A 27,672-nucleotide genomic window follows, 5' to 3' on the forward strand; every position below is an offset into this window, starting at 1 on the left:
AGCTCTTTTGAAGAACTAGCATAGGCAAGGTGGGCTGAATGGCCTCCTTCTGTGCTGTATGATTCTATGACTCTTTGAACATTTTTCACAGATTTTGGTGCAACTTCATTGACCGTGAATTCAAACGCTATTTATTGGATAACACGAGATGCTGAGCAATCAACAGTTTATATGGCTGATAAATCCTCAGGAAATGTTCTATCTGAATATCGAGCTTCATCTCTAGTTGCAGTGGTGGCATTCAGTGAACAGTCACAGCCATATTCAGGTAAAAGGACAACAGTTAGGAACCATGGGGCTGACATTAACATGGTTTCAAACAGCATACATTCAACAAAGCATTGTTAACTTATTGATTGTATGCAAACTTGCTATTAATATTTTTATATTATCACTTACTACATTTTGAATACACATGATATCTTGACTGTAATTATAAAACTTACCCAACATGTTTACCTGAAACATGATTATAAGGGATATCACAATTAGATGTGATTAAATATTCATTACATCTTTGAGCTAAAAGTTTTGCCTTTTAGTTCATTTTTTTAAGCCTTTGATACAAGTACTACAATACAGTAATGAAATAGATTCTACTGCAAGGCATTTTAAATTTTCCTGACTACCAAAATACGTACTTATTTATTTTGTGGAATTGCTTCCCTTTCTGTAGTATGATCCAGCTACCTGTGTTTGGAATGCACCTTTTATTTTATTCGTTCGTGGGATGTGGGCATCGATGGCAAGGCCAGCATTTATTGCCCATCCCTAATTGCCCTTGAGAAGGTGGTGGTGAGCCGCCGCCTTGAACCGCTGCAGTCTGTGTGGTGAAGGTTTCCCCACAGTGCTGTTAGGTAGGGAGTTCCAGGATTTTGACCCAGCGATGATGGAGGAACGTTTCCAAGTCGGGATGGTGTGACTTGGAGGGGAATGTGCAACTGGTGTTGTTCCCATGTGCCTGCTGCTCTTGCCCTTCTAGATGGTAGAGGTCGCGGGCTTGGGAGGTGCTGTCGAAGAAGCCTTGGCGAGTTGCAGCAGTGCATCCTGTAGATGGTACGCACTGCAGCCACGGTGCGCCAATGGTGAAGGGAGTGAATGTTTAGGGTGGTGGATGGGGTGCCAATCAAGCGGGCTGCTTTGTCCTGGATGGTGTCGAGCTTCTTGAGTGTTGTTGGAGCTGCACTTATCCAGGCAAGTGGAGAGTATTCCTTCACATCCCTGACTTGTGCCTTGTAGATGGTGGAAAGGCTTTGGGGAGTCAGGAGATGAGTCACTTGCTGCAGAATACCCAGTCTCTGCTCTTGTAGCCACAGTATTTATGTGGCTGGTCCAGTTAAGTTTCTGATCAATGGTGACCCCCAGGATGTTGATGGTAGGGGATTTGGCGATGGTAATGCCGTTTATTTGGAGATTGACTATAACACCAAATGTGTTATCTCGTATGTGCAATTACTCTAAAGTCACATTTGCAACATTATCATTCTGGCTAAGGACGTTCCTTGAAGTCGGGGAAGGGTCCTATAGGAGATCATGTTGCTGACCCATGCAGCTAAGTTAAGTTTAAAAACAAAATGGCAACCATCACAAAATGTTGGTAATGACACTAGCTCTGATTAGGAAAATTAAACCACATTGTGAGTAGTATGGTGCTGCAGTTGTTGTAAAAGTGACAATCTAAACATCTGTTTTTCTTTATAGATCTGCAGTGTCTAATACCAAAGGCCTATACAAGTGCACCAGAAGTATTAAATAAATCAGATACCAGCCTGTTTATTCACATTCCACCTGTGGAGTTCTCATCTGCATGCTCTGAGATTAGCAAGCCCACCCCCACTTACATATTGCATTATGCAGAATTCCAGGATAGTGAACTCAATGCCAACTGCACCCATGGAATTCGGTGTTATAAAGAGGTAAGTTATTTGGAAAAACGAATCCCATTTTCTAGATGTGCTTTATACATTTTACTTGACAATAATATAGAAGGGATTAAATAAAAGCGAATCCCTGTCTAAACGAACAGTGGTGAGGTCATTCATATATGAAAGTTCATGGACTGTTGATCAAGTTACTCCCTGTAACTGATTAATTTCTAACTTTTACAGAAAAGGCAAAATCTTTTGGTTTTGAATTTTTCTTAGGAGTCTCCCTCTCAGTCCCATTTAAAAAAAATTAAACTATTACAAAAAATAGTGACCAAGAAACATCAGTTTATTTTGTTCTTTTTTTTAGTTTTGCTGACATCAAGGCTCAGAACATTTGCTGACTTTTAAATATGTAAAGGAACTAAATTAACATCAGTTGACACAGCCATTAACCCAGTGTGCTTTAGCTGTGTCTAGTGTCAAGGAGCTCTTGAAACATTTGCCTGAGGAAGGAGAAAATCTCCGAAAGCTTGTGAATTTAAAATAAAATTGCTGGACTATAACTTGGTGTTGTAAAATTGTTTACAATTGTCAAGCAGCATAAGCAGAGGGCTGCGGGTAAGTTGCTTAGTTACTATATTGGTTTCAATGGGGCATAAATAATAATGAAAAATTAAGAACGTGATGTAAATCACTCACAGTTTTAATGGGGAGGTTTTTTTTTCAGGCATTATTTGAATGTGATGTACTCCAAGAATCAGTCTCATTGTTTTCCTATTTTTCTTAGTATGTTTTCACTCTGGTCGATAGGCAATGAAAAATACAGGACCAGTACAAACGAAAATGCAGGGAAGGTAGAGAAAAAAAAATTATACTAGGTCAACTGGAAAAATCTGATTGTGACCAATAAAAAATGACTTTCTCTGTGTTTTTAAAAAATTCTTTTTGAACAGGAGGTGCAGACAAACATAATAGAGCTGAAAGGATTGCAGTCTTACACCAGATACCTCATGCAAGTTTCAGTGAGGAATCATTACGGAGATATGTCAAAGAAACTGGGTCCACCAGCAATAAACTGGACATGGTTTGGAGGTGATATTTTATGGGGCGATTGTAATTTAACATATATCAATTGTAATGAGATAATCTTCTCTGAACTACATTTATAATTGCACAAATAATGTCTATCAATTGACATTGTGATTGTGTAACATTCTTGGTGTGGTTAGCTTTACCATTCTGTTTTGCTGCTCAACTGAACTACATTATGATGTCCCACATAGAATCAACAGGACTATATTACAATATGATATGAAATGAAATGAAATTATAATAGAACCAAGCAAAGTTTTAGAACAAAATACTCAAGCTTCTCTTTTTTTAAAATCTAAATCTCAAATACCTAAATCTCAAATATAAACAGTCACGAGCTATTGATTTTTCAGTCTGCTCTGAAATAGATTTCTTCCATGTGGTGTTTATTCAGTTCCTGAGAAACAATTTTTTTTAGAGTGGAGAATTTTGGGCAGTTGGAATCAGTATTGTTTGATTTTTCAATGACTTTGCTTGGTTTATGCCTGGTAATCATTTTCTATTTGGTCTCTAGGCAAGTGGCCCCAGACTTACAGTTGGTGTGTTATATGTTAATTGGGGGCAAAATTAGTGATCATTGCCATTCACATTTGATTTTCCAATTAAAAAGCTGCTGCAGCGGTAAGGACCTAGAAAGCAGCCTGTAGAGATTTTAAAATAATATCTACCTTGAAGTGCCTAAAGCTGAGTATATATAATAGGGCAGGACCTCAATGGTGTAGATTCATGGTAGTAAAGAGGCAGTTTAATTACATGCTGGTCAGGATGCCTCTTCTTCCCCTGCCTGTCTATAAGACATATAGATATTAAAATAGCTATTTAACTTCAGAGATTGGAAGACAGCTGTGTGGAGATCATGAGTTTCGGTAAGCAGTAAAACCTGGATAATTCACCTCCCCCTCTCATTTATAACTTAAAATAAATTACTGATCAAATAACCAACCTATATAAAGAATATAATTCTGAAATTGCATCTCACCTCATTTTGCCCATAGTAGTGAGATCTTTTTTGATATTAAATTATGTAATTGATTCAACAATTAATGAGGATTATGTTGCTATGGGTTGACTAGCAGTCATCAGTGACCCAGTGCATTTGTGCTAAGAGAGTAACCTTGATTGATCAGAATTTTTAAATTTCAGAGAAATACATTACATGTATGAGTTGAACAAACTTGCAATTACTAATTTAAGATGGGTTGCATTACATTTAGCTGCCATGACAACGATATGCAATTATCAGATCAATGCCATTTTTCAAATTTGCAATTGAGACATGGGCGGCACTGTCAAGGCAATATTTATTGCTCATCCATAGGTACTCAGAGCATTAAGAGTCAACCACAAACTGAAGTCACATGTAGGCCAGACATATAGGGGTGTCAGATTTCCTTCCATGTAGGGCATTAGTGAACCAGTCGGGTTATAGAATCATAGAATGGTTACAGCACACAAGGAAGACATTCGGCCCGTCGAGCTCGCGCCGGCTCCCTTCAAAGGGCAATCCAGTTAGTTCCATTCCCTTGCCCTTTCCCCATAGCCCTGCAAATTTTTTCCCTAAAGTATTTATCCAATTCCCTTTTGAAAGCCATGATTGAATCTGCCTCCACCACCCTTTCAGGCACCGCATTCCAGATTGTAACCACTCACTCCGTAAAAAAGTTTTTCCTCATGTCGCCTTTGGTCCTTTTGCCAAATACCTTAAATCTGTGTTCTCTGGTTCTCGACCCTTTGGCCAATGGGAAGTATTTCTCTCTCTACTTTGTCTAGACCCCTCATGATTTTGTACACCTCTATCGAATTTCCTCTCAACCTTCTGTCCTCTTAAGGAGAACAACCCCAGCTTCTCCAGTCTATGCACGCAACTGAAGTCCCTCATCCCTGGAATCAATCTAGTAAATCTTTTCTGCACCCTCTCTAAGGCCTTCACATCCTTCCTAAAGTGCGGTGCTCAGAACTGGACACAATACCCCAGATGTGGCCGAATCAATGTTTTATAAAGGTTCATTATAACCTCCTTGCTTTTGTACTCTATGCCTCGATTTATAAAGCCCAGAATCCCGTATGCTTTTTTAACCACTTTCTTAACATCCCCTGCTACCTTCAACAACCTGTGCGCATATACCTCCAGGTCTCTCTGTTCCTGCACCCCCTTCAGTTTATATTGCCTTTCTTCGTTCTTCCTACCAAAATGTATCACTTTGCACTTCTCTGTGTTAAATTTCATCTGCCACATGTCTGCCCCTTCAACCGGCCTGTCTACATCCTCTTGAAGTCTATTGCTATCCTCCTCACTGTTCACTACACTTCCAAATTTTGTGTCATCTGCACATTTTGAAATAGTGCCCTGTACACCCAAGTCCAAGTCATTAATATATATCAAGAATAGCGGTGGTCCTACTGCCGACCTCTGAGGAACACCACTGTATGCCTCCCTCCAGTCTGAAAAACAACCGTTCACCACTACTCTCTGTTTCTTGTCACTTAGCCAATTTTGTATCCATGCTGCCGTTGCCCCTTTTATTCCATGGGCTTCAACTTTGCTGACAAGCCTATTATGTGGCACTTTATCAAACATCTTTTGGAAGTCCATATACACCACATCAACTGCATTGCCCTTATCAACCCTCTCTGTTACCTCATCAAAAAACTATCAAGTTAGTTAAACACGATTTGCCTTTAACAAACCCGTGCTGTCTTTCCTTAATTAATCCACACTTGTCCAAGTGACTGTTAATTTTGCCCCGAATTATTGTTTCTAAAAGCTTCCCCACCACCGAGGTTAAACTGACTGGCCTGTAGTTGCTAGGTTTATCCTTACACCCTTTTTTGAACAAGGCTGTAACATTTGCAATTCTCCAGTCCTTTGGCACCACCCCTGCATCTAAGGCTGATTGGAAGATTATCCAGTACCTCCGCAATTTCCACCCTTACTTCCCTCAGCAACAGAGGATGCATCCCATCTGGACCGGATGACTTATCTACTTTAAGTACAGCCAGTCTTTCTAGTACCACCTCTTTATCAATTTGTAGTCCATCCAGTATCTTGACTAACTCCTGTTTTAATGTGACTTTGCCAGCATCATCTTCCTTTGTAAAGACCGATGCAAAGTGCTCATTTAGTACCCCGGTCATGCCCTCTGCCTCCATGAGTAACTCTCCTTTTTGGTCCCTAATTTATCAGTTTACTATTTAAATGCCTGTAGAAGACTTTTGGATTCCCTTTTATGTCAGTTGCCAATCTATTCTCATACTCTCTCTTTGCCCCTCTTATTTCCTTTTTCACTTCCCCTCTGAACTTTCTATATTCAGCCTGGTTCCCACTTGTATTATCAACCTGACATCTGTCATATGCCCCCTTTTTCTGTTTCATCTTACTCCCTATCTCTTGTGTCATCCAGGGAGCTCTGGCTTTGGTTGCCCTACCTTTCCCCCTCGTGGGAATGTACCTAGACTGTACCCAAACCATCTCTTTATAGGCTGCCCATTGTTCGATTGCAGTTTTGCCGACCATTCTTTGATTCCATTTTACCCGGGCCAGATCTGTTCTCAACCCATTGAAATTGGCCCTCCTCCAATTAAGTATATTTTACTCTAGATTGCTCCTTGTCTTTTTCCATAGCTAATCTAAACCTTATGATACTATGATCACTGTTCTCTAAATGTTCCCCCACTGACACTTGCTCCACTTGACCCACCTCATTCCCCAGAACCAGATCCAGCAATGCCTCCTTCCTCGTTGGGCCGGAAACATATTGATCAAGGAGATTCTCCTGAAGACCCTTCAGAAATTCTTCCCCCTCTGCCCTTTACACTATTACTATCCCAGTCTATATTAGGATAATTGAAGTCCCCCATTATCACTACTCTATGGTTCTTGCACCTCTCTGTAATTTCCCTGCAAATTTGTTCCTCTATATCCTTCCCACTAATTGGTGGCCTGTGGAATACACCCAGTAATGTATTGGCACCTCTATTGTTTCTTAACTCTAACCAAATAGATTCTGTCCTTGACCCCTCCAGGACATCCTCTCTCTCCAGCACTGCAATATTCTCCTTAATCAATACTGCCCCCCTTCCCTATCTTTCCTGAACACCTTGTATCCAGGAATATTTAGTACCCAATCCTGCCCTTTTTTGAGCCAGGTCTCCATTATCGCCACAACATCATATTCCCGTATGACTATTTGTGCCTGCAGCTTACCAACCCTGTTTGCCACGCTTCGTGCATTCACACACATGCGCTGTAAACCAATCTTAGATTTTCTTGTACTCTCTCTTAGTACGGTATTAGGTAGGATCAGACTATGTCTAACTCTAGTGCTATCTGTTTCTCCCAATGCTTTGTGCACATTGTTTCTCCTTTCCAATACTATAGCCTGGTGCTCATCCCCCTGCCTAATTAGTTTAAACCCTCCCCCACAGCACTAATGAACCTCCCCGCGAGGACATTGGTCCCAGCTCTGTAGAGATTCTTTCAACAATCCGGTAGCTCTCATGGTCATTTTCTGGTCCTAGCCCACAAATTACCAGATTCATTCAATTCAGTTTCATAGTTTGAACCTTACAGTAAGAAGGAAAGGGCTACATAAAATGGACATAGAACATGGGGAAAGGAGAGGAAAATGGGAAGGTTAGGCACGGGGTTGTAAGGGGGTCCTTTTAAAGTGAGTGGAAAGGGTGCAAGGCAGTGGAAACTGAATGGAGAATTCCAAAGGGCAGGAGGGTAGTGGTGAATGGTCAGATGATGGTGGAGTGCGGGTGAGGCAAAATCTGATATTAGTGGAGCCGTGGGTGCTTGCAAGGGTGTACAACAGGAAGAGATCACTTGGGTAGGATAGACAAACTTGTTTAATAGATAACGTTTATTTAATACATAAAGTAGAAATTTTATATTATAATTCACTTGTTTTTCAGCAGAAGAAAATTGATGTATATTCTTGCTTTGCAAGCTAATGGCTCTGTTGTGACCTAAATCACCAAGTATCCCCAGCTTATTCCGAACTCACTTCACAGCCTGTCTTTCGTCTCTGGAAAATGATTGTTTCCATGTCAGATGTGGCTGACAGTCAATCTCAATGAGTAAGAGACACAAACTTGGATGACCTCAGAGTGCAGAACCAAAGTGGAAACTGATGGAGCTTAATTACTTAGTCATGTTTTACACTGCAATCTATGTAAGATTGATTTGGAGTCTTAAACAGTAAGACCCTCCATCTCAAATGCCTGTTTCATTGGAAATGTCAGTTTTAAAATTGCAGTGCAGTAGAGCACCTTTAAAATATAGTGGATGTAGGCATGTGATACTGTATGTAGAACAGTACAAACTGACACCCACAATTGTATTTTGTATAATTACAAGTGCCATCAGCACCTCAACTAGTAGAAGTACTTGTGCTGTCAGACCGCAAAGTAAAAGTTTCATGGGCTGCACCTCTGGAACCCAAAGGACCTGTGGAACAGCTTCGATACCAAGTTCAGTATAATGGAAATAACTACTGGCCTGCTATGCCGGTAAGATTAGACCAACTAGCAGACGGACAAAGACAGATTGAACTAGCAAAGCTTAAAGGTGGAACTACGTACTGGTTCCAGGTAAGCTTAGAATATTTAAATACTTGTCCCCTTGTACTCGGTGTTTTCTGTCTCCCATATTATAGCGTTGTGCGGCATCAGCTGAACTGTTCTATACTAGGCCAGAGGGGGTCAAAAGACCATTGTTTTTCTATATTAAAAAGGAAAATGTTGGAAGAACACACCCATGAACACCTGAGGGAAAAATAAGTTCTCCACAGTGTGTAGAAAGGCACAGTTTCACCACACCGTGCTGACCAGACAAGTAAAGCAAGATTAGGCTCCCTCACCTCTAAAATTAAATAGGAGATCCAGAAGCTCTATACCCACTCCCTTCCTCTACCTGACCCAAAATAGACCATCATCCTCTGCATGCAGCAACCTGTTATCTTATGGAATGCCTGTCTTGGTGTACTACCCAGCTCCATTAGAAGGAGGAACGTGTAGCATATCTCTTTTTGTGACTCACCATTGCTGCTAATAAGTGCAGGAATTGTGGTGCAACCGACCTGTAAGCTCCCAGCTTCTCCCCACACTTCCATATGTCAACCTGCCAAGATGGGAACGCTGCCTCCCCTTCCCAGTCTCTTTCCCCCTAAACAAGAAGCACTCCAACCTTTAAAATCCTGCTGGCAAATTCATCAGTGAAGCAAATAGATGACCTGTTGATTGAGAGAAAAAGAAGAGGCACGCCATTTTACTGTAGCACTGCGTCCCACGTCCAACCATATAGCTTATAAAGGAATCTGCTGGTTGGAGAACAAGAGGAGAATTAAACTTCAACCCACACCTAGCTCCAGATACTGGCTCAGATCCACAGTGAGTGCCAGCTTTCAGGTTACAAACTTAATTATGCAACGAAAAAGGACATGTTTCACACTCGAGGCATTCCTGTACAAATATGGCATTATAGCGCAATAACGAATTTCCAGATGTACTAGCCACAAGTGAATTTAGAGCCTAACATGAGAAGGGCATCATTAGACTTGGTCAGCTTCTTCACAAGGGTTGAAAATTCCACCTCAATCAATAAGATGTGTTCAGATACTGTATAAGTTTAACACTTTTATCAGGAGTCAGCTTTGCTTCCACACGCTGGGAGTTCCTACATCCATAACAAATAGGGTGACTTCTCTCTGACACTACATACTTTGGTGAGGTCAGTGTTGGAGTTCACCAGTGGGCGGATAGTAGCATATATATTGTGATCAAAGGCCCACAGGATTTTGGCCCAATGTCTTGTTTGCTCCTTTGTTATATGCATGTGTGATATGATGTTGACATACCCCTGCCTAGGCATTGCGCACATCTGTGAAGTTGAGAGGTTGGCCTTAAGCTCCAAGAAGGCCACTCTTCTGGCAAGACCTCTTGGTGCGAGACCTTTAATAGGACATCCTCAAAAGGAGAAGCCCTGCTCCTTCTACTTCTTGCTGTCATGCTAGATGTTGAAAATCAAAATAATTCATAGGGCAGCTTTAACGACAGTTGTTGCCAGACATCCCACCCATTCACTCAGGCAATCTCTGCAAGGGCGTGTCATGTTAATATGTAAATTACCTGGTCAGGTATCTGTCACTGCAAAGGGCCACAAAATTGGCCACCTTTCATTCTTACCAATTCGTAAGTGTCTAACGCCAGAAATTTATTAGAGTTTAACAGATAGCTGGGAGCGATTAGAAGACTGTAATTTCTTCTAGGGGATCATATGATCTCCTAAACCATGAGAGTAAAATAAATGTTCACCTTTCACTCACATATGGTACAATCCATCAGGATGTATTAGTTTTGAAGTGTATCTCTTAATAATTTGGTAACTTGTTGTAAAAGGTACTCTTGTCAGTGGCATGTTGTTGCAGAAAATGTATAAGTTATTCTACTAAATGTGCCATTATCTTCGGCAGGTACTAAGTTTTCCCCCAGTTGGTGGAAGTTTTAGCCGAAGTGAAACTGTGTTACGAAAAACATTTCCAACTCCTCCGTCTCCCCATCTTCTTTCAGTTGGAAACACTACAGCAACAATTCTTTGGCAATTTCCAACCAATAGTAGCATGGAGAAATACTGGTTTGAAATTTCCCAGGTACCTTTCACTATGATAGTTTAATCAAGTAGACATTATGCTCAGAAATTTTAATACAGTATCACATCTATTTAAAACTATATTGAGGGCTCGCCTGATGGCGGAATAGATGAAAGAACCGTGTGGTGTGCCTCCTTTACTGTATTTTTCTGTGGACAACCTCTCTGGCACAGACCTCACTGATTCCACTCCCACCTGCCCCACTATAGCTAGTACATCTCCTCCTACCATGGCTTCTGCTCCCACCCAGAACAGTCACCTTGGGAGTGCTCCAAGTGCTCCATCCTGGACCCCTCTTCTTTCTAGTCTACATGCTGCTCCTCAGCGACATCATCCATAGGCACCATATGAATAGTAATGAGACCCAACTCTCTATCTCCATCACCACCTTAATCTTCATGTTCACTGCTTTGGCTGATTGCTTGACCAACATCAAGCTGTAATGCATTTCCTGAAATTTAATGTTAGCAAGATTGAAGCCACGCTATTCAGTTCCCACCAAAAACTTCACACCTTAGTTCCTGACACTATTCCTTTCCTTGGCTATGATTTTTAACCTCTGTGTCTGGTTTGACAATGAGCTGAGCTTCAAACCAGATATATCCCCGATGCATCACCAAAACTGCCTAGTTCATCTCCATAACATTGCCTGCCTCAGACTTTACTCAACTCGCTGAAACCCTTATCCATTGTTATACATTTAATAGCGTTTGTTTTTCATGTAACTTCTGGTACTATACTGAAAGTATTGCAAGACTGTGTTGCTAAATTTCTTCTTGCCCTTGATTGCTGTTTCAATTGTCAGCTTTATATTTTTCTTTAACAAGGACACCAGCAGAGAAACTTGGAAACAAGCACAAGCAAACTGCTCCATTGATGGAAATTTCAGTTGCGTTATTCAGGATCTTCTTCCATCTAGAATATATGCACTGAGAACAGCTGTTACTTACAAAACAAATATTTCATGCACATCTGCTGTGCAGGTACTTAAGACAAAAGGTAATAATGTTATTGATATCAGCTGTTCTTAAAAAAAATAATATTGCATTCGGATTCTATGTGCAGTCAGAGATGACCTCAGTCAGCAGGTTTTATATTGGATTGAAAAATGTTTTGAAAATGTCAGTATGCAATCTTTCACAGCTGTATCTTGTGTACTGTTGTTTCATGTACATACTTTGTGCTTCAATACAAAAGTGTTATAAAAGGATAATTAATATACAGGTAATCAGTTTGGAAGAAATGCATTTTGAAAGTTTCAAAGATGCAGTCATCAAATAATAAATTTTTATCTGAGATTGCATGTTTTAAACCAATTTGCAAACATCTTTCTTTCAGAGTGTTGCTGCAGTCTTACATTCTGTGAGCTATTTGCTCTGTTTGTGTACAACAAAACCAGAAATAACTACTGGCAATATTTTTATTTTTAGCCACATTGTTGTTCCACTTTAATGGTCTAAGTCTTGTTGTTTTACCAAACTATTCTACTAACATGTCTTCTTTTGTAAAATTATTATAAAGGAAAATGTAATTGTGACTTTTTTGTCGATGAACACATTGTGGGGGGGGCGGGTGGGGGGTAATTTTTCTTTCACCACTTGAGTGATAAACTGATGGACTGGATTGCCCACCCTTTATAGAACTTGCCCAATTTTAATTTCCTTTTGAAGTCAAGCAGTGAAAATGAAAATGACCCCAATTGACTCTCAATAAATGCTTATACAAATTTAACTTGTATCAACATCAGAGCGTTAGTTCAGCGGACAGTCTAGATATATATTTGTGTTGTGGGAGTGATGAGTGAAGATAAATTAATGCTTTGCAGTAATTTTTCAACTACTTTTTTTGAATTCAAATTCTTAAACTGCCATGGTGGGATTTGAACTTCCATTCTCTGGATTATTAGTCCAAGCCTCTGGATTACAAATCTAGTAACGTAACCACTACACGACCTTACCCTTGGTCTTTCTCTTGATTTTACAAGTATGAGACTCCCAGTTTTTCTTTCTTTTACTTATTTTGCTGGTTCTCCTGTCTAGAGCTACCTGCTGAAAGGTCTTTGGAAATGCTGTTGTGAAACTGGTTTATGAGAGGCACACAAGTTCAGCTTGTGACTGATTCTCTTATCCATTTTTGCTGTGTCCCAGAGGTGAAGTGACTGGGCCCTTTCTGTGGTGGCACAATAAAGATTGGGAGCATAGTATGTGCAGATCTGTGGCCAGCACTCTCTAACAGAGTGCCTTGAAGCTCTAGCCTGTTTTACCACAAGGCTGCATTTATCCTTGTAACTTTACTAAGCATCATGGTTTTTTTGTGTGCTTTTCTAAAATGCCTAGATGCTGCACTGTTAGACCACAGCAGCGCAGTAGTCCTGCAAAAGACTGTTGCACGTTTCTGGACTAAAGATACATAGATTAACCATGCTGGTATTGGCACCTTGATAGTGGATTACTTAGCATTATTGGACCTTCTTTATTGAATACTCCATCCACATTGATGATAGAATGCATATCAGTTATGCCCTGATGTAGCATTTTTCCTCATTTTTGTTTCATTGAAAATATAATGTGATCGTCGGAATTGTTCTTTGTTTATAGCCGGTGTACCAGGTAAACCAGGTACACCGTATCCCATTCAAGATGATATCAACTGGACCAAAGCAGATGACAATGGGAATAATATAACACACTACATTCTGCAGGCCCAGTAAGTTTATAATTCATTGGAATGGGGAAAAACTTTGCTTTGAAATGTAAAGTTTATTATAGGTGATCTATTTTATCATAACGAAGCCATGCACCCTGAAAGTGATACATAATGATACAAGTTGAAGCCTGATAAACACATAACTAATTTACCAAGAAATATTTTGTTGGATCAGGATTTTTACAACTATAAATAAGACAATTGGGAATATTTGTGACACAGCTAATTTAATCTTTTATTCAGCATAGGCAACAGACGACTTAACAAAAAGGATGTATTGTACGTAAAGTTAATCACACTTCTAAAATATGTTGGTGTCGTTAAGTAAAATTTGAGCGATATATACATGAATTGTATTTAAAATGCACCAATCCAGCATATTTGAGATATGATTTAGTGCTGAGAACTGTATTCACTCACATTTCAGTATGTTAATACAAATTCCGTTCTTCATTTTGATGCGATATAAATAATGTTTTGAAAGTTGTTGACTCCACTAATTTTCATTGTTAATGCTTTTTACAGTAATCTTATAATCTGAATAAAAGGTGCCCGATAGCTGACTTAATTTTACTTGGACTTCGATCTCCTTGAGATAAATGACATGAGACAGCCCGCTCATGCTAGATGTCATTTTATCAGCCAGACCCATAAATTCATCTAAGCGGTATCTGTCAGCTGTACATTTTTCTTGGTCTTTATTACCATCCATTTTCTGGCAGTGTTTATGGATAGTGAACAAGATTTTCCCTTTTTGAGCCCAGTAGTACTAATTATAGCACTCCTACTGCCACTTTGACTGCGGTAAACTCACTGAATTGAATTGAACCTGGAACCATTTGATCTTTCTGGTGCAATTATACGCTGCTTTTGAAAACTCTGTGTTTAAGGGAGCTCTAATTTAGAGTTTCATAGATAAAGTTTAAAAATACTTTTTTTTACAGGAATTCCCAAAATGAGACAGACCTCCAGAGATTCAACACTTCAGATGAATGGATCACTCTCTATCAGGGGCCCTGCAGTAATACCATTTGTACATGGCGTAACCAGCACTTCAGTGGGTTTTATTCTATGAGAGCCGTGGCAGCTAATGGCATCGGCATGGGTGAATTTAGTGACATAAGCGGGGAAATCATCATGAAACTTAATGGTGAGAAATTATACCGTGTTTTAGGTTTTAGACATTATAAAAATTTATTGAAAAAGAATTTTCCAAATTGATAAATTAATATATAAATCAAAAAATGTTTCATTAAAGCATTTTGTGGTTGTTAAGTGATGCAAACTATTTAAAATTATTGTCTGGTTGTGCAATCTTATGTGTTTTTTTTTGCTTCATTTTAGAATTATTTTTGGTTTTGCATGCTGTAATGCTTCAGTCTTCTGGCAGTGCCTTTTTAATCAGAAGGCAGGGTTTGGATGAAATCAGGAACTGTAGATATAAACACACTTTACCTCTGCGATCAGTAGGCTAGTACGTTAACATGCTGTGATACTGTGTGATCAAGTAGTTATTTGAAATAGCGGTTAGAATCCAAGATTAGTTATGCTAAAAAAAAATTCAGATTTTGTTGGATGGCAAAAGTTATGTTGGCTCTGATAAGTGTACTGGGATTCTTGTACTGTGTCGGTGAGTGTAGAGTGGATGATCAGGGATACAAGTATTGAAGTGTTACCACACTAAGAACTGGTAGCGATTATAACCTAGAAATTACTGCCTGCAATACTATCATATCAAGGTTTAATATGCTCAAATGACATTCCTCTGTCAGCTATCTTGACTGAGGCATTAACCCCTTCAAAATAAATGAGTTAAAGCCTCTGTTAAAATATTGGCAGAAAAATATCTCTCAAACACATGAAGAATGTGGCTGGTAATATTGCAAACAGCAATTTCTAGGCTTATATGGAATTTGAACTTTATTTTTAAACACTCCACATTCTACTAGTTTCTGGCTTTGTCAAACTCTAGCAGTCCAGTACCAGTATATTCTAATTTTAAAAAGTTGGCTGTTTGCAGGAAAATCTAAAAAAGACAAATTTTTGTAATCCATTGAAAGTCTGAACTGATCTATTTGCTTTATAAAGGAAATATTTATAAAATTGCCTACAAAGGTATTCATATTTCTCAAACACACTAGTGCATGTTTTGTCTACAATTTAATCCAGTGAATGTGTTTCAGTTTAAAAGGATTTTATTGCATTAGAGTGGTATGTAGAGTTTGTGTATGTAAAAGAACATAGCGATATAAGCAAATCTGATATTGAAAAGGTTTTGTATAAACTATCCAAACAATGTTTCAACAGAGCCGCATGAAAACCTTGTCCTGCTAGTACTTGGACCTGTCTGTGCTACAGTTATAATGGCTGTCTTCTGTATTTCCATGGCAGTTTATGGTGAGTTTGCAAGATACTCTGTTTGAAAGATAGTATATTATTTACTTGATAAATTGAGTCATTCTAGACTCTGAAAAGACCTCTTTAAACTGAGATATGATACATAAGGCCCGATTTTAACCTCCTGTGCCTGTTGAGTACAGGGTGTGCGGAGGGTTAAAATATTGGCAGTATCGCACTTGCCTTGTTCACACTGCACATGCGCCCAGCGCCATTTTGGGCAGCGAGTGAGGCCCATGTCCCAGGTAGGTGAAGGCCTCATTGAAATTCAAATATTGGGGTCTAATGACATTATTCAGACTTGGACATTATTTTAACCTCTAAGGAAGCTGGTATGAGAAAGGTCCAGGGTCAGAAGAGGCCAAGTAAGGAAAAATGTTTAATTTTTTTGAATGTTTCCTTGTGGGCCAGGAGGAGCAGAAGTGTTTCCCCTGACCCCACAAGGAATTCTTGGGCTTCACTGCACCCCTTCCCCTGAGCATGATTGCGGCTGGAGCTCGCCACTTTCACTGGTACAGCCCTCCTGTTGCACTCAACCTGCTCGTGCTGCTGGCTCCTCAACAGGTTCAGCAACAGTTGTACCTGGACTATGTTAATGAGGCCCGGGCCTTAAAATGGCCCAGGCCTCTCTCTGGTGACTCGGCCCCACGCTCGCTTATCGCCTCAGGTTAAAAGCGGGGCTATAGTCTGACTTGTTAATAAAATTTCACTTTGTTTTTAGATATTATTGTTTTGTAAAACTTAGTTTTCTTAACATTTACCAGCCCAAAATGCAAAGCATAACAAACAAAAAGGAGACATAACCACTCTTCATGTGAACTACAATCCGGATTTGGAATTGGCTTTGATCAGAGATATGAACGCATCTGTAATTCAGACAAACATCTGGTATACCTCGAGGTACAATTCAGCTCCCTTTCCTTTGTCGGATACTTATTTCTATACCATCCTTGATAAGCAAGTTACCCTGATCTCTTATTCTAATATTGCTGCATGTATTAGCTCATGAACAGCATGATGGATGGAATGTTGATATTACCCTGGACAATACGATTGTAAATCGAATGAAAGATAGCAGTACTCATCATATGATGTATATGATTATTTGACTAGGTTGCAGTGACAGTTATTGTCTGAACTCTATTCTGGAGCTAGGTAGGTTGAAGCAAGTGCATTAATCAACATTTATATGTTAGTTAAAAGTATATTTGAGTGGTAGACATGGCATGAATACCTTATTGGAGTTGTTTTTTGCTGCGTGGGTTAGGAGGAGGACGACACTGCACACCTAAAGCAAACATTGCTGCGCTAAGTGACCAGTAACTCTTCCACAGCAATTGACATTTACATGATGGTGAAAGAGACATTCTAGAACAATGTCTGAGCTAGTGCTTTAAAGTTTTCAATTAGGACATTTAAATTGTTGACAAGTTACTACTTTATGGGGCTCAGAGGGCTTATTTTTACTTTTAAGGTGCTAAACTGTGATAACTGACTTATCTGAAATTCAGAAGTACTCATTATTGATGCCTTTAAAATTGAGGTATAAAGGATACAAAATTTGATGAATAATTCAAATAATTTCTTATGTTTTTCCAGCTGCCTCCCCACACAGGTGGAACTTGAGTCTCTTCCATTGTTTCCAAGAGAGAAACTCACTTTGCTGAACTTTCTTGGAAGTGGGGCATTTGGAGAAGTGTTTGAAGGAAAAGCTGAAGACATTTTGGGACCTGGTAGTGGAGATGTCAAAGTAGCTGTAAAGGTAAGTGTACAATAATAATGTGTGATTGGTAAAGGGAAAGAAGGAAAGATAGTGCTGCATTGTGTGCCAGGAGATCTCAGACTCTAAACTGAACAAGAAAAACCATTAAGTGCTGGAAATCTGAAATAAAAACAGAAAATGTCAGAAATACATATCAGGTCAGTCTGGAAAAAAAGATAGGTTAGTATCTCAGGTGGTTTCCTTTGCTGGAAACTCAAAAAGAAATGTTTAGCAGCTGATCCAAAATTTTAGACATCCAACTATTCATATCAATAGGCCTAATATTAAAACTATAAGCTATAACATTACAACTTCACATTACACTCATCCTCTGGTATAAAATCTCCCAATTGTACCAATCGTATCTTTCCCCTAGTTATGAGCTAAATCTTGCACTAGGAATATATTCAACACTTGAGCATATAACCTAGGCTGATACTTCAATGCAATAGTGAGGAAGTGCTGCATTGTCAGGGGTTCCATCTTTCAGATGAGATGTTAAGCTGAGATCACACCATTGATTCAGGTCAATATTCAAGATCCTATTGCACTATTCAAAGAAGACCCGGTAATTCTCCCAGTGTCTAGGCGAACATTCTTCCCTTAACATCAAAAATAGATTAACTAACCATTCATCTCAATGCTTTTTATGAGATATAGTAGCATACATTGAGTGCCACATTTGCCTACTTTGTGCTTTGGGACGTTTCTAAGAGATGTGATCAGGCACAAAATAAGTGCAAGTTCCATCTTTCTATCTGTCTGGCATTTGTTATTCCAAAGGCACTTTGGTAGATTATCCGACCAGCAGCAACTGTGTGCAGAATGAGCATCCGAGGGCCAGGAAATCAGATCTCTTTCACTGGATCCTCATTCAATCTGTATTATAAGTGGTCTTATGGCCAGCCTCTTTGGTTCCAGTGCAAATGAAGATGACCAACCTGATCGAGTCGTTTCCCAGTTTTCTCACCGGGAATATGCTGTGTGTTCAGCACACCCATATAAATGGGCGATAAAAGAGAGGCATGTTCTGGCCTTTTGGTAAGTGAGTACTTAAACTATTGCTTAGTTATTCATTGCTACAATCAAAATTCTTAAACCGAGTATTGGACTGAGTGCTGCTCTTCATTTAAGTTTTTTGGAGGCAGGGAAAGAAGATGAAAGGATGGATGCAAGATAGGTTTACTTGCGCCAGAGGTGGACTGCCTTTATCTACACAGTCTGGACCACTTTCCTGTGGGGATAGCTGTGTCAGATATTCTGACCACCATTGACCAAGGTCCCAGTTCGAGTCCCAATCCTGGAATGGAACTCATCATGCATTTCTAATTAAGACAACCCTGGAAAATTCATCAGGATTGCCAGTGTGCTATTTGTGTCCCATTCTTACCCAAACATCATGGGAAACAGAAAATTTACCCTAGTACTTTTTTTTCTCGAGTACACAAATTGCATTTAGAGATAACAAATAAAATAAATAGATTCACATCAAGGTGAAGATTATTAGTCAAGGCTGCAATGCAATTTTCACGAAAGTGCGATTATTTACTTACCAGACACTGAGAAAAGGGGCAACAGATCACGAAAAATCTGAATTTCTCAAAGAGGCCTATTTAATGAGGTAGGATTTTTTAAATCTATCTGATGAGATATGTTTTTCTAACTTTGGAGAGAAAAGTTGTTGAAATTTGTTGGAGAACTTCATGATTTTATGTTGACAACTACAGTATCCCATTAGTGCTGATTTAGATTGTATTGCCAACAATCAAATCTATCTGTAAGGGGGCCCAAAATTCCAATGGGAGGGTGGGGTGGACGGAAAATAGTGCAAGAGTAGGAGTTAGGCCCAAATGAGTCAAGAACAGAGGAGGGCAAGAAACTATTTAAAGAGAGGGGGAAGAGTGTGGGGGTGGGGGGTGGGGGAGAGGCAGACCTGGTACAGCAGCAAGATATAAAATGTGCCTGTTTAAACATTGAAGAAAGCAGGCCTGGCCACACTAAGACTTTCTCTAATTCTCAGTCATTTGAAATTCTTTCTCTGAGTATCTAAAGATACAGGGAAGATTTTTTTTCTGTGTGCTAGGTGCAGCAAAATTGTAAATATGTTCTTTCTAAAAGCATCTGTGATCTTGCTACACCTAGAGTGTAAAGAAAATCTTCCCCCATAGGGTGACATTTTTCTTCAGCTCTGAGTGAAATAATGGGGCTTGCATTTTTGTCTATTTTGTTCCCATATTTATCACAATTTGCATAGCAAACAAGTGCAATTGGAATTTAATTTTTTTGGAGCCAGGCAATAGCATGTTCAAATTAAAATATGCAAATAGAATTGGTTCATCCATATTTGTAAAAACTCTTCAGTGTCTGTAGGTATTATTTATTCACAACTGACTGCATGTAGTAGAGTTGGGGCCAAATGTTTCTAATATTTTTTTTTGACAAAAGTGACTTCCACTTAACCCTAAAAGAGGTTACTTTTCCTTACTATTTCCTTTTACTTGCTATTTAAAAAGAAACAACACACTAGCTTTGTCCTTCATTGCATTTACTTGTTTTTTTTTTGTTGACCACTTGTATTTTTCATTGGAAGATTTGTGTTCTGCAATACTTGGAAAATTAACTCTAATTGTGTGTGTTTGTTTTCTATTAGTCATTTTGATCACGCTCATATAGTTAAGCTGCTGGGTGTATGCCTGCTGAATGAGCCACAGTTCTTACTCCTGGAGCTTATGGAGGGAAGAGACTTGCTCAGTTATCTCCGAGGAGCTCGAGGATCTCCGGTATGTTAGACAGATAATATCGACAGTCCTCCCATCATGTCTCTGGAAGATAAGCAACAACAATGATGCAGAATTTTGTTTTTCATTTTTAAAAAGTAATTCTTTCCTTTTTCTAAATGGGATAACAAATAATCTGCCCCTTGTTGTCCTCCAAGGGTTATCTTTAGTATTTGGCACAGATGTTCATACTACCCTCCTCCAATGTGTCTCTTCCTTTGTCAAGCTTCATGGGAAACTCCCCTTGCACACTTCCATTACTACTTATCCAAATGCAGCTAGTGCATCTCATGAATGATTTCCTTTCCCTGCATTGTCCCCTCTGGAGTCCCCCAAGGACCTATCCTCAGCTCCCTCCTCTTGATCCATAGGCATGGGATCAGTTTCAATATGTATGCTAATGATACCCATATCTATCTCTCTAACACTTTGCTTGACCCACCTGCATGCTGTCAGAATCCTTGTTTGACATCAAATCTCCAATGAATATTAATTTCCTCCAGCCCAACATTGAGAAGAATTAAGCCATTGTCTTTGGCCCTTGCTAGAAACTCTTCTCTCTATTGCTACCGACTTAATTCCCCCTGCCTGGCCACACTCTGAGGGTGAACCAGACAGTTTGCAATTATGGTGAGAGCTTTAACCCCCAACATCTTATCCATCACCAAGATCACTTATTTGTACCCCTGCCACACCGACTGCCTCCACCCCTATCTAATTCCTTTCACTGCTGCAATCCTTGTACATGCCTTTGTCACTTCCAGAATTCATTATTTCAACACCTTGCTTTTTGGCCTCCCATCTGCCTCCCTCCATCAATTCAACTTGTCGAACTCAGTCTCTTGTATCCTCTCCCACAGTAAGTTTTATTTGTCCATCACGTTGTCTGCGTTGAATTTTACTGGCTCCCCATCCCCCAGTGTATTAAATTTAAAATCTTCATCCTTGTCTACAAATCCCTGGACGGCCTTGACCTACCCTACCTCTACAAGCTCCTCCAACCCAAATGTTCTATTCCTCTGACTCCAGCTTCTATTCATGCTCCCCTCTCTCCACTCACTATTTGTGGTAGAACTGTCAGCTGCCTCAGTCCTAATCACTTGAGCTCTCTTCCTAGACATTTCTATCTCTGCAACCCCCCCCCCCTCTCTCCACCTTTATAAAACCTCCTTAAACTCGTGCCTTCAGACAAGCTTTCCATCACATCTCCTAATCTCTCTTTTTATGTTGCCATTTAATGAGTAATATTATGATGGGGTGTACTCATTGCATAGTGTGAGAATTGGAAAAGTTATTTTGAAAAATGAGAAGTGGTTTGCCCTATTAAACTAGAAGTGATTGAGAAGTGGATTCTGATGAATTTTCATTGTTTTAATGGTTTTTGGAATCAATTCAATTGAATGTGATCAATTCCTGGTGAACCTAGAAAATAAGCCATTAACTCTGATAATCGTGCACAATTTTAATAGTCAGTGATTCATGCTAACTTTAATTCCTTGAAGGAAAAAATAACCCCTTAAAATAGAAAACTAAAATTCCATTGATTCCTTAAGAAAAATGAATGAAAATTACATAGTGCAATTTCCATAAAAGTTTGACCATCTATATCTTAAGCTATAACTTTCATTGCCTTACATTACTAGTTAACCATCTCCTTTTTAAAGGAGTATGTGAAACAACTTCAAATATTCTTTTTCATCCAGTGATTTGTCCTTATGGTCTGCTGTCTTACAGGCATTTGGACATACAAGTCACCAGATATTTATTCAAACAAAACACCAGATTGTAGTTGCTACTGTACACCTATCTGTCCTTCAATTTCAGCATTTTTCTTTTGATACAATTTCTCTAAGTAATGTTTCTCTAAGTAATGCCTTGAGGATAGCTGTCAATCCTAAATATTTTTTTTTCCAGCTTCTTCATCCCTTGCTCTGTGCAGATGACCTCATGGATGTATGCCTAGATGTTGCAAAAGGTTGTACCTACCTTGAGAAAATGCACTTTGTCCACAGGTAAGGTAACATTTATATTACAAATGTAACTTCTGTGCTTTGCAAATTCAATTTGAGCAGACTTGATAGATAATCCTGAAAGTTGCTGTACGAGAGGTAGATGTAAACAACGGAAGTGTCTTCGACCAAAGAAATTTATTTCAGAGTAAGTACTTATCTGGCAATTATAATGAACCTGCCTTAGTGAGAACCATATTTTCTTTTAAAATGAACTTGGTAATGGACTGAGTTTGTCAATTATGGCAAAATGCAGGTTATGATACAACCTAATGAAGCTAAAGATTAAAAGAAAAATAGGTTTTCAAACTAGATTTACATGTACTTTCTGAGCTCTGTGGAGGATAAGTAAGTGGGAAAACTTGGTGTACATCCTGCGTAGGAATAATGTCTTGCATCAAGTTACAGTCCTATACACTCATATTTGTGTATACACAGTTTATACTATTCTTAACTACTCTTATAATGTTGGTAATTGTTATCCTTTGCAAGTAGTTTTCTGATGCATTAAAACCTCCAGTACCTGTTTTTATTCTGAATATCTCCAAAACCTCTGAATTGTATTTTTGTTAAATTTTTACACAATTAAGTACTTTAGGAGTATTCAGATTAAAAAATCAATTCTATAAAGCAGTGCAGCTTTTAAGTACATAAAAGCAATCCATAACTGCACAAATTGAACAGTCTAATAGAATACCTGGAATGAGAGACTTTAGTTACGAGGAGAGACTAGAGAAACTGAGACTCTTTTCACTAGAGCAGAGAGGGTTAAGAGGAGAAGTGATATAGGTGGGCACAATTGGGAAGAGTTTTGATTAGGTAAATAGTGAAAAACTATTTCACTGGTCAGTGGGATAGGAAGAGGTTGGAGAATTTTTAATTTCAGAAGAGGGTTGTTAGGACGTGGGATGTCATTCTAGAAGCAGAATAATAGCTTTTAAAAGAGAAGTGGATAAATATAAGAAAAATCTTAAAGGTACGAGGAGAGCGTAGGATAATGGGACTAAGTGGATAGCTCTTACAGGGTGCTGGCAGAGACCCAGTAGGCTGAATGCCTTCCTTCTGTGCCGCAACATTCTATGAATGAGTTTGATGGCTGAATGTTTCTTTTATTTCATACTTTCTCACTTTGCTAATCTTGTTTCAATGCAGCTCCTGTAGTCTCCCCATTCAATAAATAAACAGTGACCAAGAAAGTGTGAGGTGGGAGCTGCTAGTCACTGGATTGTGTATGATGTCTCACCTCCTCACCCTCCTTCTCCATTTCTCTCTTCCCATTCTTTTCTCTCGCTCTTTCTCACCCTCTACACCTTTTTCTCTTTCTCTCCCCTTCTTCTCACTCTTACCCTCCCCTTGTCTTTTTTCTCTCTCCCCGTCTTTCTTTCTCCAGTCCTGTCACTGTCCTCTCATCTCAGGCGCCCCCCGGTCTCCCCCTACCCCCCCTCACCCCTCGTCACGCGCCGCTGCTCCTTGGCCTCCGCTCCCTATCTTTCTTTCTCTCTACCCGACTTGCTCTGTCTCTGCCACTCGGTCTCTCGCTCCCCCTATCTCTCACCCCATGTGACGTTGGCCCTAATATTTACAGGGGTGGGGGGTGTCGGAGCAGCCGAGACACCCGAAAATGTAGGTAATGCGGTCCTGCTGAGTTTTCCTCTGTCTCTCGGTTGGTGGCCGGCTAGATTGAGAGGCTGTTGGGCAGGAAGGCCTCTATTGGTCAGCCGCAGCCTGGGAGCAGAGAGGGGATCAATTTGGGGGTGGAGCGGGGGAGAGAGATTATGGAGGGTGGTGGTGGGGGGGGGGGGAAGAGAGAGAGATTGTGGAGTGGGGGGGGGTGGAGAAGAGAGATTGTGGAGGGGGGGGGTGGAGAAGAGAGATTGTGGAGGGGGGGGTGGAGAAGAGAGATTGTGGAGTGGGGGGGTGGAGAAGAGAGATTGTGGAGGGGGGGGGTGGAGAAGAGAGATTGTGGAGGGGGGGGTGGAGAAGAGAGATTGTGGAGGGGGGGGGGGTGGAGAAGAGAGATTGTGGAGGGTGGGGGGGGGATGGAGAAGAGAGATTGTGGAGGGTGGTGGGGGGGGGGGAAGAGAGAGATCGTGGAGGGTGGGGGGGGGTGGAGAGAGATCGTGGAGGGTGGGGGGGGGGGAAGAGAGATCGTGGAGGGTGTGGGGGGGGAAAGAGAGATCGTGGAGGGTTGGGGGGGGGGAAAGAGAGATCGTGGAGGGTGGGGGGGGGGGAAGAGAGATCGTGGAGGGTGGGGGGGGGGAAGAGAGATCGTGGAGGGTGGGGGTGGGGAGAGAGATCGTGGAGGGTGGGGGTGGGGAGAGAGATCGTGGAGGGTGGGGGGGGGGAGAGAGATCGTGGAGGGTGGGGGGGGGGAGAGAGAGAGATCGTGGAGGGTGGGGGGGGAGAGAGAGAGATCGTGGAGGGTGGGGGGGGAGAGAGAGAGATCGTGGCGGGTGGGGGGGGGAGAGAGAGAGATCGTGGCGGGTGGGGGGGGGGGGGAGAGAGAGATCGTGGCGGGTGGGGGGGGGGAGAGGGATCGTGGCGGGTGGGGGGGGAGAGAGAGATCGTGGAGGGTGGGAGGGGGAGGGAGAGATCGTGGAGGGTGGGAGGGGGAGGGAGAGATCGTGGAGGGTGGGGGGGGGGGGAGAGATCGTGGAGGGTGAGAGGGGGGGGGAGAGATCGTGGAGGGTGGGAGGGGGGGGGAGAGATCGTGGAGGGTGGGAGGGGGGGGCGAAGGTTGGTGGGTGGGGCGATCATGGAGGCCGAGTGGGCGGCACATCGCGGTGAGGGAAGCAGGTTTGCTCGGGGTGGGGCCGGGGGGAAGCACTCATGCTCATCCTTTGCCCACAAGCAGTGCTGGAAAGGCACTTACCTACTGGATCCATCCTTTCTCGCCTCCCTTCAGCTGCTGGGTTTTCCGAGCCCTGGGAACCCCGGTCCACGGCAGCTAAATCTGAAAGTCTAGTAAAATTTGAGGCACGCAGCATCATTAGCATATTTAAATAACAGACGCACCTCACGAGAGCAGGTAAGTCACCTGCCCCTAACCAGCCTCTATTTAAACTATTGAAGTGGGCGCATTCAAGGCGGGTTAGGGTCGGGTTCCAGAATTTTGAAATTCTACCCCCCCTCCCCCCACCCCACCCCCATCATGGGGTATTAAGGTTCCGTTCCGCCCCCCCCCCCCTTTGTATCTAGCAACTGCTCACTGCCTTCTCACAGTAGTTGTGAACTCAGCAGAATGAGGAACAAACTTGTGCCTCACGTTGCGATGTCGAGCTTTGTTGCTGTGACTTCATGTGTCATGACACCATCCTTATTTATGTTGTTGATGTCTCTGTAAGGTGCTGAAAGTTGTCTGAGTAGAATATGTTCCAGCAGCACTAAGTGCAGGGGCATTCCCAGATACCGATTAGTCAAAGGTGACATAATGATTTACATTCATGCAAAGGGTTCAAGTATCCAGATTTCTGATTACACTTGTAATTGATAGAATAATTATAATGACAGTAATCATTAGCACAACCCTAACTTTATTTCACATTTATAATGTTAGGATCGGGGTGTTAGAATTCCATCTTATTTTTAATAAGTGTAAGGACCAAATGAGCCTTTCAGTACAGTGGATCCTGCACTAATTAAGTGAGTTGAAAACAAGCTGATTGTTTCTTTAGCCCAGTTCAAATGGCATATCTCTTTCACCATTATTTGTGGTTTTCCCACAAGCCAACAATTTTCAAGCTTTGTAGTAGTGGGGTGACCTTTGTTTGAACCGATGAATAATCATTTGGAAATGAAAAGAATCACTATTCATAACCAAATGATTTGCAGCTGTTGCTGGCATTTAGGCAGCAAAGATTGTAGTCGAAAAAGATAACATGGTCAATAAAACTTGTAACCCAGTTACTGTGGAATTGCTATTCCTTCAAAGAATCAACAGGAGAAGAGTTTTTTTTAAAAAAAATGTACTCACATTCTGGTAGCTGTAATTGTGCAGTTTGCACAGTCCGAGAGAGCTACAGACTTTACCAGTACAGTATTTAGGTAATGTTGTAAAATAACTCTGCTGTTGTTGAGCTAGCAGAGCTTTCCGAGGATTAACTGTACTTTGGGAGGAAATAGAAACTAATTAAAATACGGTGGGGCCGATTTTCACTGCCCCCGCAAGACAAGAATGGGACGGTAGCACTCCGAAAATCTGTCGCTGAACTTACTGCCCCATTCCAGATTCCGATCCATCCGGTACAGAAAAAAATGTTTTTATTCTGCATTTTGCTTTCTGCTGCATTTCCTGTTTATAACCCATCTACGAACCTCCTTAGACATTTAGGTGGGTTATTACCAGCATCAATTCTGCAGAAGTGGTGTTTGACATGACCATTTGTGGCTCATTGACAGTGCATGTTTTGTGACCAAGAGAAAGCATAGACCTTCACTTTAAAGGAATTTTATGTGCTGATCAGTATGTTTTGCCAAAATGTGGTCTGTGTTGAGTAACTGCTGTAATAGCGCAAGTACATTTTTGTTTTTGTTTTAGGGATCTGGCTGCTAGAAACTGCTTAGTTTCCATGAAGGAATATAACGCTGCAAACCGTAAGGTGAAAATAGGAGACTTCGGTCTTGCAAGAGACATCTACAAGAACGACTACTATAGAAAAGAAGGAGAAGGACTACTTCCTGTCAGGTGGATGGCACCTGAGAGCTTAATTGATGGGTTGTTCACAAATCAGTCAGATGTTTGGTAAGTAAATGTTTGATGGTAATCGAATTGTAAAAGTGTTTGTTGAGCCTGATCATGTCTGTCAGAATCATCTGTGCTTTGCAAACAGTGAATTGTAGTGACTATTGTTATGCAGGATCTTACAAACAGCAATGAGAGAAATGACCAGCGAATCTATTTTGTTTGGTGGTGGTTGAGGGAAGAATGTTCGAATAGAGCTTGTGTGATCTTTACCATCCCTCACCTGAATAGGCAGATGCACTCTCAGTTTAACATCTCATCCATGTCAGCTGTGGCTCAGTTGTAGTCTGAGTCAGAAGGTTGTGGGTTCAAGACCCACTCCAAGGACCTGAGCACAACATCTATGCTGATGGTCCAGTGGCCTAATGTTGGAGATGCTGTCTTTTGGGTGAGATCTTAAACCGAGGCTCCTTCTACCCTCTCAGGTGGACGTAAAAGATTCCATGGCACTATTTTGAAGAAGAGCAGGGGAGTTCTTCCGGTGTCCAGGCCAACACTTATTCCTCAACCAACATCACTAAAACAGATTATCTGGTCATTATCTTGCTGTTTGTGGGACTTTGCTGTGAGCAAATTGGCTGCCACATTTCCTACATTACCACAGTGACTACATTTCAAAAAGTACTTAATTGGCTGTAAAGCGCTTTGGGACATTCTGAGGTTGTGAA

At 40.9% G+C, this 27,672-nt stretch overlaps 1 protein-coding gene across 1 annotated transcript in view; it reads left to right on the plus strand.

Moving 5' to 3' along the window:
• The window catches only part of LOC137326845 (proto-oncogene tyrosine-protein kinase ROS-like), a 170,356-nt gene that overhangs the window by 81,146 nt on the left and 61,538 nt on the right, over window positions 1-27,672 (plus strand). The window contains exons 28-42 of the mRNA XM_067992225.1: window positions 92-268; window positions 1,702-1,916; window positions 2,822-2,960; window positions 8,323-8,555; window positions 10,436-10,612; window positions 11,440-11,611; window positions 13,210-13,318; window positions 14,263-14,468; window positions 15,626-15,715; window positions 16,480-16,615; window positions 17,315-17,477; window positions 19,034-19,098; window positions 20,128-20,257; window positions 22,169-22,266; window positions 26,801-27,004. Coding sequence (XP_067848326.1) covers window positions 92-268; window positions 1,702-1,916; window positions 2,822-2,960; window positions 8,323-8,555; window positions 10,436-10,612; window positions 11,440-11,611; window positions 13,210-13,318; window positions 14,263-14,468; window positions 15,626-15,715; window positions 16,480-16,615; window positions 17,315-17,477; window positions 19,034-19,098; window positions 20,128-20,257; window positions 22,169-22,266; window positions 26,801-27,004 — 2,314 coding nt within the window. The remainder of the gene's footprint in view (window positions 1-91; window positions 269-1,701; window positions 1,917-2,821; window positions 2,961-8,322; window positions 8,556-10,435; window positions 10,613-11,439; window positions 11,612-13,209; window positions 13,319-14,262; window positions 14,469-15,625; window positions 15,716-16,479; window positions 16,616-17,314; window positions 17,478-19,033; window positions 19,099-20,127; window positions 20,258-22,168; window positions 22,267-26,800; window positions 27,005-27,672) is intronic.

Source organism: Heptranchias perlo, chromosome 11, assembly GCF_035084215.1.
Source record: "Heptranchias perlo isolate sHepPer1 chromosome 11, sHepPer1.hap1, whole genome shotgun sequence".
NCBI lineage: Eukaryota > Metazoa > Chordata > Chondrichthyes > Hexanchiformes > Hexanchidae > Heptranchias > Heptranchias perlo.